At 38.9% G+C, this 16,396-nt stretch overlaps 1 protein-coding gene across 2 annotated transcripts in view; it reads left to right on the forward strand.

Moving 5' to 3' along the window:
- The first annotated feature begins 2,550 nt into the window (after positions 1-2,550).
- ric8a (RIC8 guanine nucleotide exchange factor A) overlaps positions 2,551-16,396 on the forward strand; it is a 36,563-nt gene continuing 22,717 nt past the window's right edge. The window contains exons 1-3 of one of the 2 annotated variants that reach the window (XM_033635220.2): positions 2,551-2,832; positions 10,687-10,734; positions 13,891-13,908. In XM_033635220.2, the coding sequence (XP_033491111.1) occupies positions 2,737-2,832; positions 10,687-10,734; positions 13,891-13,908 (162 nt within the window). In that variant the 5' untranslated portion in view covers positions 2,551-2,736. The remainder of the gene's footprint in view (positions 2,833-10,686; positions 10,735-13,890; positions 13,909-16,396) is intronic. The other variant, XM_033635221.2, reaches the window with a different exon arrangement.

Below are 16,396 nucleotides of genomic sequence, written 5' to 3' on the forward strand. Positions count from 1 at the left end.
GTCTCCGCGTAGCCGAGGGCTCTGAATATCCTGACCCTCCGTACCGAGACAATGACGGAGCATTGCCACCTTCCTCTTGTCCGGGATGTCGTCCAAAGCCATGGCCTCGAGGTAGACACTGAAATCCTCCAGCCATCCAGACAAAAACGGTGCCGGTGGAGGTAAGGAAAACTCAAGCCATCCTCATCGCCAAATGTTATATTCTTGTGTGGTGTAAGAATAACGAGTCTCACTCAGTTTCAGTCTTGCATGAAAACATAGCTGCAGTTTGCTTTGCTGTGCCATTCGTACTGCCAAAGCAATCACACACACGTAAAGCTCAACAACCCTGACGTGAAACGGCGTACTGTCGTAAAACAGAATAGTGTCTTACTCATACATAACAAATAGTAAATGGACAATAAAATGGCACCCACCTCTGTCACAGGAGAATTGTATGAAGAGGTACTAGCTATCATTGATATATTTGTGTGATTATACAAACGAGTGGTTAATGTAAGCAATTTGTGACCAGGTTATACCATGACAGTTTGGCAGTGAGCCAGCATGCACAATACCAGGACTCTGAAACTGAGGCAGCTTAATGAAATTCAGTCACTGTTAACATTATTAATTACGCCAATGCTGTTCTTTCTGTTACTTTGTCTGTTCTGAAAAGTAAAAAAAAAAAAAATCAATAAAGTAATTATTGGAAAGAAAGTAATTATTGGATTTGGGAAATAAGAAGGAAAATCCTATGAGGACCAAGATAGATTTTTTTTTTCACAAAATGCACAAACTTTAAATTTAATGGCCTAATGGAATATAATGACATGAAGTAAATAAGATGCAAGACATAATTGTTTTTACTAACTTCAGGGAAAGACAGGGACAGTGGGATTTTTTTCTTTGGTGGCAGAAGAGCCGATGAGGTCACATTAAGAAGCAATGACATGCAGACAGAAGAGAGGAACATGAATACAGTAACTAAGAAATATAAATAAATAATATATAATCAATAAATATAATGAGGAGAATAAGTGGTGTCACAGGTCCTTTACAAACATATAACAACATAGTAAATTTGAGAGGCGATGAAGTGTGTCCAGTTAACCCATAAGTTTGTTTTTTATAATTCAAATGTTTATTTATCTACTGAGTCAGATCTGAACAAACTGACAGTATCGTTACTGGATCTCAACATATCACCACAGGCACCTGGTAGCTACACAGAACTCAAATTGTAATTTCCCTATGTGATCCACAACTTTTTCCCCAAAATGAGTTAACCAGTTTACATCCCCAGATTGCATGTAGAAATATCTCTGTGTCTTTCTGACATTTCCAGTATGAATTATTAGCACATAGACCCATTCTGTGGAGCTTAGTAGGAGTATTAATTAATTTATATTGAGTAAATTTCCCCTTTGCCTCCTTTATATGTTCCCCAGTATTTGACAGTATTTTCAACCATTCCTCATTGCTTAATCCACACCCTAGGTCCCTCTGCCAAATGATCCTCAGATTTTTATCCTTAGATTTGTAACCCAATGAAGACTTTGTAGAACATAGCTGCCCTGTATGCTATACCAAGTAATTCCAAAAACATTTAACACATGGTTTTTATCCTGAATGAACTGGCCCTTAGTGATACAGCTTCTGATATGTAAGTACTTTCAAAAATTACCTTTATAGTCCAGATCATATTTTTGCAGTTTTGAAAAAGACATAAATACAGGTACAGGTCACTTATCTTATGAATCCCTTTTTTAAGCCACTGATTCCAGTAAACACATTTGGCTGGGTTATGCCACAAAGATGCATATGATTGTCTTGAGACACACTGAAAATTCTGTATACTTCTATCCACATTGCTTTAGAATTAGCCAGCACTGGGTTTGCAAAGTCTTCAGGTCTCACAGTCTTTAAACCATGTGAAAGGTAATCCAGAGGTTTGAAGGGACTACTAGCTTCTGTCCAGTTTTGATTCAGCTCAGTTCTGAATCCGTTGCCTTCCAGTGCATATTCAATCCAGACATTTTTGCTAGGTTGTACAGTCTTGCACTGGGGAGGCCTAAACCTCCTACATCCCTTGGTGACCACATTGTCCTTATGTTGATCCTTGGTCTCCTCCTGTTCCGTAGAAAGTCTTTGATTTATCAAACTATTTAAACAATTGTGGCGATACATATGGGGTTTTTTTCCTGTTTTTTTTAAACAACCACTATTGTGAAAACGTAGCCTATTACAATTACATTTTACACTCTTTAATAGACATGAAAAAAAGTATAAGTAGGGCCTACATAACTTGCCATCTTGCCTTCATAACTTATACATGGGTTATCTGAAGGGGTTTACTTAAAAACTCCCATCCTCCTTTATATAATAATAATAATATATTATTGTTATTGTTATTATTATTATTATTATTATTATCATAGTTATTATTAATATTATTGTTGTTGTTAAAAGTCGTAAATTGGAGAGCCTCAACCAATATGTAAATAGCTTTCGATATTTAATCAGAAAGGGCGTTTCTCCTGCCTTTCCCTGGGACACCTGAACGCATCACTCGGTTTACACAAATCCTGTCCGTTAATCGCTTCTCCCCGGCTGGAAGGGATTCAGACATCATGCAGTCATCGGTGGGTGGTGACAAACTATAGTGTGTGTAGCCTATACACTGAGAGTGACAAACACACAAGCACAGCCCTGTTCTGACCGTGAACTGAGGAGGAAGCTGCTGCTGCTAGCTCGATGGCGATGAAGATGGATTTAAATGTCATCATAGAACAAATGGAGACGGGAGAACAAGATACCGCTCTGACGGCTCTACAGAGCTACAACAAGGAGGTAACGTTTTGCATCAGCTGCATAATAACGGGACGGAGCCTCTGTTTGGAAACATTATGTTCATCTCAATTTTACCTGTTTGGCATAAATAGCTTTAGGTCAGCTGCCAACATCTTTTCATTTTAAATGATGTAATAATGTGACTGATTTTACATTGAGGCAACTGAGACAACCAAATATAGTCCCCTGTTTATATTCTACAGTATGATCAATAGTAATAAGTGTTAGAACTGATCTCATCAGGAAACCATCTCAAAGAAATTTCAGCTCAGTAAAAGTGACTGTTTGGTGATACTCAAAACAGGAGGACACATTTGATAGGAAGAAAGCATTTTTATGCCCCTTAGTATGGATGTAAGTACCACTGAGTCTGCCCTACTTGAAGCCTTACACCCCCTACATAATCTCACACTAATACTGAAACAAGAATGAAAATTAGATGGTCAAAATAGTTTCCAAGAAATTCCTCTCTATTAGCGGTAGTGTTTTGTTCATTCTCATACACATGAAGAGGACAAAACATAGAGATCCTATAAAAATCACCTGATTTCACCAAAAATCTCTATGTGAGGCAGACCCAAAATAAATTGAAAGCTTTTCTTCTTCCATCTTTATGTACATGCATGGTCTCATTTGAAAGGGAGCATTAGTTTTTTTCCCCCAACAGTCAGAATCACTTAAAGTGCTTCTGTCATTGTGTTATATAAGTTTCAACACACTGAAATACTAGTTTTTTATGTTTGCCTAAATATCTTCTTGATAAAAAAACCTGCAGATGACTCGAACTGGGAGATATTAGAGCAACAGCACTGGAAGCTCCTATTAACCCAAGTCAGATGTAAATCAAAAGGTCAGGGGTTTGCCTCCATTTTGACAGCGAAGAGTCACCATATTTACATGCAAACAGAATAAATTATGGATAGTATGTCAAGAAACACGACCGTTTGTGGATATCTATAGATGTGATAATGTGTTTGCACTAAATATTTTTGCTGGATTTAGATCATCTGGACTTTTTGGAATGTGTGAGAACTGTGTCAGTAGCATTTCTGTCTGGATAATATCGATCTGTCGATTATGATTATGCTTCATAGGTGAGTAATAACCGTTTGTTGTGTGTCTGGTAGAAGTGTTTACTGAACCTGCTGTGGTGGTTGTATCTGTATCAATCGCACCACAAGGAGTGCAGCTTTCTCACATTAGGTCATATGAGTAAACCACTTAAACATAGCAAATACAGCAGCTGTTTACATATCATCCTCATCAAATAAAACCTTACAAAGACCCTGGGCTGTAGGATATCTAATTAAGTATCTTAAAGTACAGGTGTGTCTAATAAAAAGATTACTCAGTGTATATTAGGTTATATATTTTGTAAATTTTAATCAAGCGCTATATATTTAGGAGTAACACAGGCCAACTTAGTGTAAATGCATTCCAGCTCAGCATGTATTGTTTAGTAGGTGCATTGTTTAATTTCACTTCACATACTAAGGACGTTAAAGGAACGTTACAGTTCATCACTGTTTAAGTCCTGTTTTTGTAGTTTTAGTCATCATTTCTACTAATGATAACACTGTAATTACCAAGGCAATTGCTGAGATTAGGAAAGACCCTGATACAGCAACAATGAGGCAAGACAAACGAGGGCTTAGATGATAAGACAAGTTGTAAACAGACCAACTGTCACACAGTCATATACTGAAATTAACCTGAAAAGGGATAATATGGTACTTTTGACATGAGAAATAATGTGTTATTCCTTTTGCAAACAAAAAGTCTATTTCAAATTTAGCTCAATTCAGTTGGACTCAGGATTATTTGCGACAGCCTTACTTGTTCTGGTGTTATTATGGTAGCTAATGTAAGCTAACATTTTAACGCATTCTTATAGAACGGTTCGTATGTTATTCTATGAAAAATGCATGTACAGCAGTTCGTATGATATCCTAGAAATTTGTGCCCCATGAATGACATTACGTCCCTAATGTACAGTTGCGTCATTAATGTTAAGTTACGGAGATTAGGTTTAGGCAATAAATAGCTAGAGAGGTTAGCTTTAGGAAAAGAGACATGGTGAGTAAGTACCTTAAAATGACTCAGGCACTCAAAGTTCACATGGATCCGAACACGCGACTCCAGGGAAAGTCCCGGGCGTAAGTCAGTTTTGGGGTTTTTTGACGACACCCTTAATGTACAGTTACGTAATTAAGTTATGGAGGCTAGGTTAAGCCAATGAAAGTTACTGTGGTTAGGTTAAGGAAAAGAAACATGGTGAGGACATACCTTAAAATGAGTTCACACAGATCTGAACATGCAACTCCAGAGGAAAGTGCCGAGTAGAAGTCGTTTCTTTTGTGACCCACTCTAACTTGCCTCCTTACAAGCGCACAGGACTGCTTCCTTGTTTACTGCCGTCAGCACACTGGTCAGGTGATCACAACCTTTCAAAATACATGGGATATGTATGGTTTTGGGTGCATTGCTTTTCGTAGGAAAACATATAAAAAATTTGTGAAAACAGCCTGTGCATATTGCCTAGTACAGTACTGAGTCAGTTCAACTTCACTTATTTACAAAGTTAGGTTCCTATGTCTATTTTTGCAAGTGTTGGTGATGCTTTTTGGGGTTGGCTTTGGATGGATGGATGGATGGATGGATGGATGGATGGAAATCAATTTAGTTGCCACTCTTGCTAACTTCTGCTAGCTAGCTGGGTCATGGTTCTCACATTGACACTTGTTACATGTATTATGTCTTTTCAAAATACATTTCCGTACAATTTCTGCTCTTTACATCCATTTTTATCCATTTTTTTTACATTGTTTTCAAAATGAACTTACGAGGTAAAACACTTTGTTTTTAAATTAATTTTTTTAGGTTTAGGCAACAAAAACACATGGTTAGGTTTAGATAAAAACCATCATGATGGGGATTAAACTCTGGCTCTTACTAACTTTCTTGCTCTTTACATTATGGCAGTTGGCAGCTGTGTCAGAGATAGCTGCAGCTCTGTGAATATCATAATGTCGCAATGAGTGTCTGGGTGTGTTGGTGTCTGACGCAGACATCCACTGACAATGTAGCTGTTTTTTGACGAGTTTGGTTGCGGCTGGTGGCATCAGAAATAGCCGCTGCCCGGTACATATCTTACTGCCGCAAAAGGTGCCTCTGAACGTCTGTATCAGAGGCTAAAATCATTGACAAAGCAGGGATATTTGACGAGTTGGGAGTGAGAAAGATCTGGATGAGGGGTGCAATGAATAACTGACGTCAACAAAAATCAATGACGAAGTTAGTTGCCAATGAATTTGATAATCGATTCGTAGGTGATGGAGTTGGCTATGATGTGAGTCACTGCTGACGACCATAGTGACATAGCTTATTACGATAGCAACACCATCACAACCAAAAATCCCCAAAGTGGGCGCATTTTGTTGTTAACTCTGCAAAAAAAAAAGTCCTGTTATGGGAGCACATCTTAGCATCTGAAGAGGAGGCACATTGGCTCTGTGGACGATGAAGACTCATCTCGTGAGATAGTTAGCTTATTAGCTAGCCAGCTTAATCTTAAAAGCTAGCTACCTTTGGAGGAATGAAACACTGGCTGCGACCCCCATCAGGGTCTTTTATTTCATTGAAGCATGGTTGAATCCTGGAATACTGCAGTGTTATTCCGACCTGATGCAGCAGAGGACTCTGATGAGAAAACAGCAGGAAGCGTGCTCTTTATAAGGACCGGTGTGACAGTAGGAATATTGAAATGCTGTCCCATTCCTGCTTGCCCTGTGCCACAAGGGGCATCAACACTCTGGATCATTGCTATATGCCATTAAGAGGCAACTGCAGAGCGGAGTCACTGCCCGTGTTCAGGTGGTGTGACCATACAGCTGTTTTGTTGAGGTCAGGATATGTAAACGAACTACAAAGCATGCCCTCAGTGATGTGAGAGGACAGGAAATTGTATCTCATATGATTTCACGCAACCAATTGTCTGACTGAGTAATTGATTGATGGATTGAGTGATTGATTGATTGTTGCTATAGTGACCTGTGTGGTCCACGGTGCATGTCCTGATTTCAGTTGAACATTCTCATGTATCAGGAGGAAAGTTCATTAGAAGACATATTTTTGAATGAAGTATTCATCTTTATTATCTTTGTTGTTAATTAGCCCATGCATAAAACAACCTCAAGCTAAATTTAAAAGCTGATAGCTTAATTAGAACCATTGAGTAATGGCAGGATGCCAGAAACACACTCACTGCAGCCAGTCTGGAAACATGGACATTTACAAAGCAGCAATGTAGTAAGAAGAGGCAACAAAGGACAAAATTGCAATGCACAAGTACGAGGAGATGATGGGATCACATTTCACTGGAATTGTACCTTGTATGATTTCATGTGACAAATAAATGATTGATTGAGCAATTGATTGAATTACCAAAAGTGTGTTTGGCTCACCCAGACGCACTGGGCCAGGCTTACTTGACTATGATCTGTGCTGCAGCTCTCACAAAAATAGAGCCTTCAATCTTCACTTGTCTAAATGCCACCTGAGCTTCACAACATGCTGTTTGCCAAGCCCAGGTGACCACTGCTGCATGCTCCTCTGCCTCTTTAGCTGTGTGAGAGTTGATCTTGAAGGCAATTGGATTAGATTTTCTGATACACAAATACAGTCAACTCTGGTCCAGTCTTATCCCACTCTACTAAACCGCTTAAGAGATGAGGAGCTTAGTGTTGTAGGAGACTCTGTGGTGTAAGGTCTCCGTTATATACCTTCCTCAGTTTGCTCAGTTGTCCTTTGCTGGTAGCCTGTTCTGGTTTATTCAGCCTGCTGTATTGCATGTTCCTTACAAGAATGTAATGGCATGAATGCATCTGAGTCATTTCTTAACTATTAAGTATGTCCTAACATCAGAAGGCACAAATAAAATAAACAGTGACTGAATATTGGCCCAAAAAAATTGTAATCAGTGCAAGTCTAGCTCGCAGTCATACCCCTTTTTCCACCAAAATTAGTGCATGTACACAGGCTATTTAAACACAGGAAAACTGCTAACAGGGTGATAGGCAACTTTCCTATTGGCAATAGACGAGAGCCTTTTTTTTATTTTTATTTTTACTAATGTGTCACATTCTACGTCACAGACAGGGTGGAAAATAGCTTAGTAAACAGCAGAAAGTAGCATGGAGGCCAGTGAAAATGTTACAGTGACTATTTATTTTTTTCAAACTTACTACTGACTAATTTTCTACGATGTTCAAGCAGTGCTTGGACGGGGAGAGACAGTATTTTGTGGTGGCCCGTCATTGCATCTAACCAGCAAAAGGGGCTAAAATTAGTTCATCCACCAAGGTGTCATAATTCCATCACTGCTAATCAAAGTCCACCCGAGCTTGAGCTGATCAATACCCATGACTACTGCAGAGTCATTTGACCCAGGAGTGAATGCCATTTCGAACCTTTCCCATGAAATAAAAAAGCCAGAAGTTAACAGGCGTTAGTGGGGTTTTTTGTACAGTGGGAAAGAAGCTTCAGGGCGAGGTTCACCCTCTCATCCAAATGTGGTCACTTCTGGCTCCAACAAACCAAGCTAGCCGTTGTCAAAATACCAAACTCGAGTCTTCAAAACAGGAGTTGACAAACCAGTGGGTGACGTCACAGTGGCTACATCCATTATTTTATACAGTCAGTGGTACCAGAATGCAGCGCTATCCTTAATTCTTTAGATATTTGGCAATCAGTAAATTGCTTTTACTGGTTTCAGAATTTGTCAGATTTAAAAAGTACTGGCTTAACCTTCCTGTTTTAACTAATATTTTTGTTTACATATGGCATTTTGTTGGAGAGCGACCTCTTTTAGCTCATTGTTTTTCAGCCCTTAAACTCTGCTGTCAGCAGCCTCAAGTGCAGCTGTTTAACTGGAAAGCGCTCACATAAAGTCACTTTACACTACCTGCTTAGCAGCAAACAGCAGACAGATACCTGCTAACATCTGGCTTTTGTATGTAATTGGAAAGGTTACAATCAACATTCATTCCTGGGTCAAATGACTGCAGTAGTCACAGGTATTTATCTCTATCGGCAGTGATGGAAATATAACACCCGCATGAATGTGCAAATTCTGAATAAGTAGATTTTTAAAATGATTTTTTAATAATAAACTGAATAAGTCAGAAATACATAAAAAGTAGTAAGCATCATAAGATTTTTCGCTGGCCTCCATGCTACTTTCTACTGTTAACTAACTTTTTTGGCATACGGTTGCAGAGCCGTTTACATAGCAAAAAAAACCCGTGTACATGTTTTATTTTGGTGGAAAAGGGGTTTTAGAGGCTAGCTGGTGAACCTCTTTTCCACCAAAATTAGTGCATGTATGCTTTTTTTGAATAAACATGAGTAACCCCACTTAAAATAGGCTATAGACTCCTTACCCATTGCCAGTAGACCAGAGCTGTATACAAGGCTCTGCAACAGATGAGCATGACTTTCAATTTTTTGTACTGGTGTGTCACATTCGATGTCTCGGACGGGCTGGAAGGTTAGTAGACAGTAGAAAGCAGCATGGAGGCCAGTGCTGTGAAAACTTTACGGTGGCTACTTTTTTTTATATATTCCTTACTTGATTAATTTATCTCTCTCTTTCAAACTTGGTGTAGACTAAATTGGAACGATGTTTGAGCACTGCTTTGCCGGATACAGACAGTATTTTGTGGTGGCATGTAATTACGTGTCACTGGTGAAGGCGCTAAAATTAGAATGTCCACCCTGGTGTTGCTTTTCCATTATTGCCAGTTGGAGCCAGAGCCAATAAATATCTGCGTCTACTGCAGAATCATTTGACCCAGGTATGAATGTAGATTGTAACCTTTCGCATTACGTATATAAGCCAGACATTAGCGGGTGTTAGTGGGTTGATGGAGACTAAAACAGAGGTAATAGAGAGTGAACTATAACTATAATATTATTACTTTCAATAATGTTGTTGTAAGCTACTGTCATTACCTGCATCTCTCTCTCTCTCTCTCTCTCTCTCTCTCTCTCTCTCTCTCTCTCTCTCTCTCTCTCTGCCTGTCTGTCTGTCTGTCTCATTGTGTCATGCGGATTACTGTTAATTTATTATGCTGATCTGTTCTGTACGACATCTATTGCACGTCTGTCCGTCCTGGAAGAGGGATCCCTCCTCAGTTGCTCTTCCTGAGGTTTCTACCATTTTTTTTCCCTGTTAAAGGGTTTTTTTGGGGAATTTTTTCCTTATCCGCTGTGAGGGTCCTAAGGACAGAGGCATGTCGTATGCTGTAAAGCCCTGTGAGGCAAATTGTGATTTGTGATATTGGGCTTTATAAATAAAATTGATTGAATTGAATTAAATTTTTAAAGTTTTGTCGCACTGTCTGGGAGACAAATTTGTGATTCCCAGGATAGCGAAAGAATGACCTGCCCTATGCTCCCTCTGATTGGTTATTACTCACTGCCTTCGTTGGTTGGGTTGGGTAGCTTTAGGCAAGAGAGGTGAGATTGGTTATGTAAGGGTAAGTATGTCAGGGTAAGCCAATCAGAGGCAGAGTAAGGCAGAGTAGGTCAGGTCATGCCTGCGAAACATGGTGGGCATGGTTAAAAGAAACTGATGTTGAACTTTTGTTTGAAGATGTGATGAAATTCAGTCTCCAGTGTCAAAATCAGACATTTCTTTTAGCCACCCATCAACCTGACCTCCCCTGTTAAAGGCGCTACTACAACGAATGCCTGTCCTAAATCTTCTGCCTCTTGTCATTATTGTTTTTCTATTCTGACTCTCCTTTTTTGCCTCACATCTTTATTTGGTCCTTCTGCTTTTCCTTCCTTCAGATGAACCACTGCTTTACATTCAGCAAGGAAGATGAGCAGGACAGAGAGGTATTCCAAACATACCATCCAAACACTGAATCCTTCTCATTTGCTGTTAGTGAAAACCTCCTGCATGTGTAGTTGAGATGAATTTCTCTTAAAGGTAGGGCTGGGCAATGTATCACATATATCCAATACACTTAAAACTTAAAACACCACTCAGTGTAGAACACTGCTGTCAAGCTGCACTTCAGAAAAGGTGGTCAAAGTAGCCCACATGTTGTCTTGCAGTATACTAGGCATTATGGTAAGAGCATTAAGAACTGACTACAAAATACAGCAACCTTCCATTGACATAAGCAATTTCACATTCATGCAATAAGTAAGTCAGTCTGTTCATAATTGATAAAAATACATACGTAATTGACTATATAATACATAATGAAATGAATTAATATTAAAAATAATTCAAATGAATGAAAATTTAGGAAATAATAACCACCGCCTGCAGAAAAATATTTAATTTCAAGTGTGTGAATACTTAGTCAAACTGAATAATACAGAATACATTTCTGAAGACCAATTTGACTTCCGAATGACCATACACCACCTCAGAGTATTACTCAGACAAAATCAGGACATTATGATGTGGAATTTCAAAACTGAAGTTCTTTAAAATATCATATCCACCTTATTCCTGAGGGCACTACTGTAGAAAAAAAAGTCCCATAGACTTGTCTGTGGTTAGTCTGTTGGCTAACTGCCGACGCTGGTTCTTTTCAAAAGCTATTTGCCTTCAGTATAGCAAATACTTATTTATTTTTGAATAAATCTTTAACTAATGTTAACTTAGAAATTTCTAAAATGTCTTTGTGGAGCTCTGGTACCTGTTACACTCTCTGTGTCTTTTACGCCTAACAACCAGTCTAAGCTAAATTTTTGTCTTCAGCAACTGTGTGTTGAACATCTAACCAGAACAAAAAAAGGGATTGTTCCTGTGGCCAAAGGTACCATTATTATGAGAAATAAGACCACAAGAGTTTCACGAGGCATAGTAAAAAAGTATTAAATCAGAATTTGCAGAAGAGAATGACACCTAGACTGACAGGTCCGTCATTCAACGTCAGTGGCTTACATGATATCCCTGTCTTTGCCCATCTGACTTTATTCTCAACCTAGTACTACATTAGAAAATTGCTCATTATAAAATAAACATAGCAACATACCTTGAAATATGTATTTAGTCATTAGGGCTGAGAATGTGTTACTGATTTACTGTATGAAAAAATTGAATGCCAAAAATGATTTCTTCTATTACCACGTTATATTACTATTACTGAAGTCTGCTGCTAAATTCAGCATCATGTTTCACTCAGAGCAGTTTTTAATAAATCAGAAGTTAAAAAAAAAAAGTGTAAACCTCGCATCATTAACGCAGACGAACTGACGATTAGCTGGGAAACATCACATTTATTCACTTTACATGGAGCTACAGTTAATACTGAATTATGTTAAATGTTTGCTAAATGTGTTAGTATCTCTTAATAAGTCATCATTAGAAAGAGCAGATGTTGACCTTAGGCTAGCTCGGGCCATGTTAAAGTTAACAATGTTTTAACGGAGCAAGGCAAGCTAATTGCTAGCGTGCTTGGTTGAAAATGGAAAAAAAAACAATGCTTTGAGATGGCTGTCAAAGATGGCAGAGGTATGATCACATAATGCCGTTTGAGCTATAACAGGTGGTGTGTTCCACGTTTTATCCCCCAGTTGCTCTTGGAAAGAAGAATAAATAAAATAAACTGTTACCATTGGAAATCGCCGGTTTTGGTTCAACGCCGGAAGTCACGCACATAATTCATGGATCATGGGGGCTAGGAATAAGGTAGATATCATGGTCAGGCTGTACGCTCAACTCTGAGTGGCTGCAGAGTGTCCAATAAAAACTGATCATGGACACCTACTAAGTAGTTTCAGTGAAACTGTCTGTTCACCGTTACACCATTACCGACTACATAATAATATCAGTAATCTGTTTACAATTCATTTACAACACTAGGAGTACCGTTAGTCCTTCAGTGCTTCATCCTCAGATCACCACAGTAGGGAGACTGCAACACACCCTGCAGGTACTACACTGCCCCTCTGAACTTAAGAATCATTTCACATCTCGTCCGCTATTTAACTCCCTACTTCAGGCTAGAGAGTTAGCTCGTCTTATTGTTAAACATACTGTCAATTTTTATTGACTGTTTGTAAACTGTATGCAGTGTTACTGACTTTGAATCTTGCTAGCACAACGTTAGCTTTCTGGCTAATAGCTGGACCAAAGGGTGCTATTAGCTGGGTGGACTAGATTATCTTCCTTTTTTGAGGTTGTATCTAAGGTTCATCCTATTCACTGGAGCAGCAAATAACATTTTAATTGCAGGAGAACCTCACTGGGCAGTAATGATTGTTCCAGATATTAGGTAAACCTTTAGGAGTTACCAAGGAAACCGAGTTATGGCTTGTGAAAATCTTAAGATTTTGACTGCAAAAAGCATAAAAATATAAATTAATATACGTACGTTTTATTTCTTTGGTAAGTGACCATAGTATAAGCGGGATAATGCCCTGTAAGGTGTCCATTATGACTTTAACAGCCTTCATGGAGGCAACCATCTGCTGGGCGTCGAATGGTTCATGTCTCCAAGTCAGCTGTTTAAAAGTGATAATGGACACCTCGTTGGGCATTATCCCTTACATATATGACCTGTGCTTCCCCTTAAATTCAGATACTGTATGTTACTGCAATGATCAAAGTGGTATGATCAATGCATCAAAGGGGTAAATTGAACAGTTAATTTAAAGAAAATTTGAAAATATTGAGATATGCATTGTATATCGCAGTGTAGAAAACATCAAGATATTATTTATAAGCCATATTGCCCAGCCCTGCTTGAAGGTTATTTTCCTCATTTTGGTTGGTTAGGATGTTTTTGCCACAGAAATGAAAGATTTCTAATGAGGCTTGAAATACACCTTTGTAATGAATATTTTCAAGGACACATGCCAAATTTTGAAGCTCATAGTTGTTTGAGAAAAATGTCTAATGGGCAGGTTTCCACTGCAGTACATCTATCACCAGTAAAAGAATACATGTAAATTCACTCTTGTCTTTTCTAACACTCTCTCACCTCCTCTGTATGATCTGTCTCTCTCTATGTGCGCCTGCCCATGCTTTAGGAAGGGAACTTACGAAAGGTATGGATAAGCAGTGACCGCTGTGTTATAGTTGTTCCTTAGAACAGAGCCCACAGTTTATCATCAACTTACAACAGAGTTCAAAATTTTGTCTGATTCCCCACAGCCTATAATGAATCTAATGAAGACATCAGTGAGGACACAACTAAAGCAAAGTCTAATCTTCTGTACAAACTGCAGCAAAGATGAACTTCTCATGTGACATTTGTAAACGTTTTCCAACTCCTTGCTGATGGTCTACAGACAGGATACTCAACTAAACTCAACTCAATTAAAAATTAATAATTGATATATAAATTATCAGCCCGCACCTCAGTCTGGAGGGTCCGAGGGATCCTTCCCTGGCACTTTTTAAAAAATAAACAAGCTCTATTTTGATGCTTTTTTTAATGCACTCTGGCACCTGATTTACATTAAAAGAACAAGAAGCAATTCCCAGTGTGAATCAATTTATTTTCAGTGTGACACTGTGTGGGCTAGAATTGGCCTGCAGGCCACATGTTGAGTATCACTGGTAGTGAAATATCATTAACTGACCAGCGGACATGAATGTAAATCAAGGACGGGTTGAATGTTCAAATCTAACTTCATCTATTAAGGTGAGACCTGACAACCATTTGTCTGTTGTAAACCAATCCCTCCAGGATGTTGCAATGTTGCGATTGCAACAATTTATGTAAATTCAGTCAATCCGCGTTTCTGCGTGACCTTGCAATTCTGTCCAACCACTGCAATTTTACCACAAATTTGACTATTTAAGATGAGTAAAATCTCATTTAATTGTATAGCTGCGCACAGTGTATTCATTCACTTGGAGTGTGTCTCAAATTTCATAACTCTGTAAGTTTGTGACATAGCAAAAGCTACGTTTGAGTGCACCATTAGTACACTGCATTTTTCTGTATTATACAGTGTGAATGCACATAGTGCATTTATGCACTCAAAATATTAAGTGTTTAGTACAGAATTATACAATCTGAGACTCACTGTCAGTTTCTTTTTGCCTCTCTCTCTGTTTATCATTAAACCGCTGATGTGGGACTGGAGCTCTGCAACTGAGTCAGACACACAGTGAAAAGGCTAACTGTAAGCATCACATGGCTAACGTTACCCAACAGTTATTAACAGGTTTAACGACAGAGTCAAAGCCGTTTAGGTGTCATTGTGGGATTAATGGCTTGGTACTGGATGTTAATCATTGCTGCAGAGCTTCGTGCCAAGTGGCAAAATATGACAAGTAGGGATGAGATCAAGCCATGCTGTGTTAGCTTGTGCTAACGCGGCAGAGAGGCAGTTGATTGTCGGAGATCAACTGTTGCTCCCCCATCCATCACAAATAAATTCTAATTCTATGGGAAACTCTTAATGATCATAATAATAGGCTTAGAATCGCTGACAGCATCACAGCTCAGTTTCAAAATAACCAAAACAAAACACACCTATAAACACTGCAACAACTGATTTTTTTCAATCAGCTGCGGTGAAATTAGGCACTTAGGGCTGAAAAATCTTGGAGGGACTGATAGACATAAAAACTGTGAATCACTTTTAGTAGTTTCATTCAGTCCTTTTCAAAGATCCATAGTCACTGAGGCTAAATTTATTGTTCTCTGTATGCTTATGAGAAGTAAAACATTAATGAAGACATGGCCTGATGTTTGAATCCAGATAGATCATTATAGATTAAATGATTCTTTTTATACCCACAATGAAACAGTAGTTTGAATATAGCAAAAGAAGTGACAGCCCTAGGAACTCTAGGTTGTCCAGGCTCGCAGAGGAGCCAACACACACCTCCCACATCTCAGGGGGAACTGCCCATTGGTTCGACATCCCATTGTTCCGACCATATGTTCCGAAGTCCGTTCCGAAATCATCATGACGCCCTGTGGTTAAGGTCTGGTTAGGTTTAGGCACAAAAGCCACTTGGTTAGGGTCAGGAAAAGATCATGGTGTGGGTTAAAATGAAAAAGAAAGTGGCAAACACATAAGCTGTGAGCCTGCTCCACCTCAAGCCGGTCGCGGCGCACCATACGCCCGCCGTGAGCCGTTCAGCACCGCGGACCGTCGGACTAATTGGATGTCGAACCAATGGGCTGTCGAACCAATGACATGGACCCCATCTCAGGAACACAGACCTGAGCATCAGGCACATTGACAAGTGGAACCACCTCCTTTCTGGAGAAAAGGGGTAAATTTTTAACTCAAAATCCATACAGTAATAAAAGAAGCAGCCTCTTGAATGTCTCCAAACAACCCACAAAACTGTGTATCACAACTCAATGACAATGGCAACTTAAGCCACCAGTGAGAAGTTCCAAAAGTTCTTACTGATGCAGTTAATTGTACTGATAAAGGTTCAGTCAGTTTGTTTTAAGGATTAGGTAGTATAGAAAAGATATGAATATAGCATATTTTTAATACAATACAAGTAAGTAAGTAACTTCAGTCTAATCTTTTCTCAACAAATGTGTTTTACATTGGTCTT

Source organism: Epinephelus lanceolatus, chromosome 5 (assembly GCF_041903045.1).
Source record: "Epinephelus lanceolatus isolate andai-2023 chromosome 5, ASM4190304v1, whole genome shotgun sequence".
Classification (NCBI taxonomy): Eukaryota; Metazoa; Chordata; class Actinopteri; order Perciformes; family Serranidae; genus Epinephelus; species Epinephelus lanceolatus.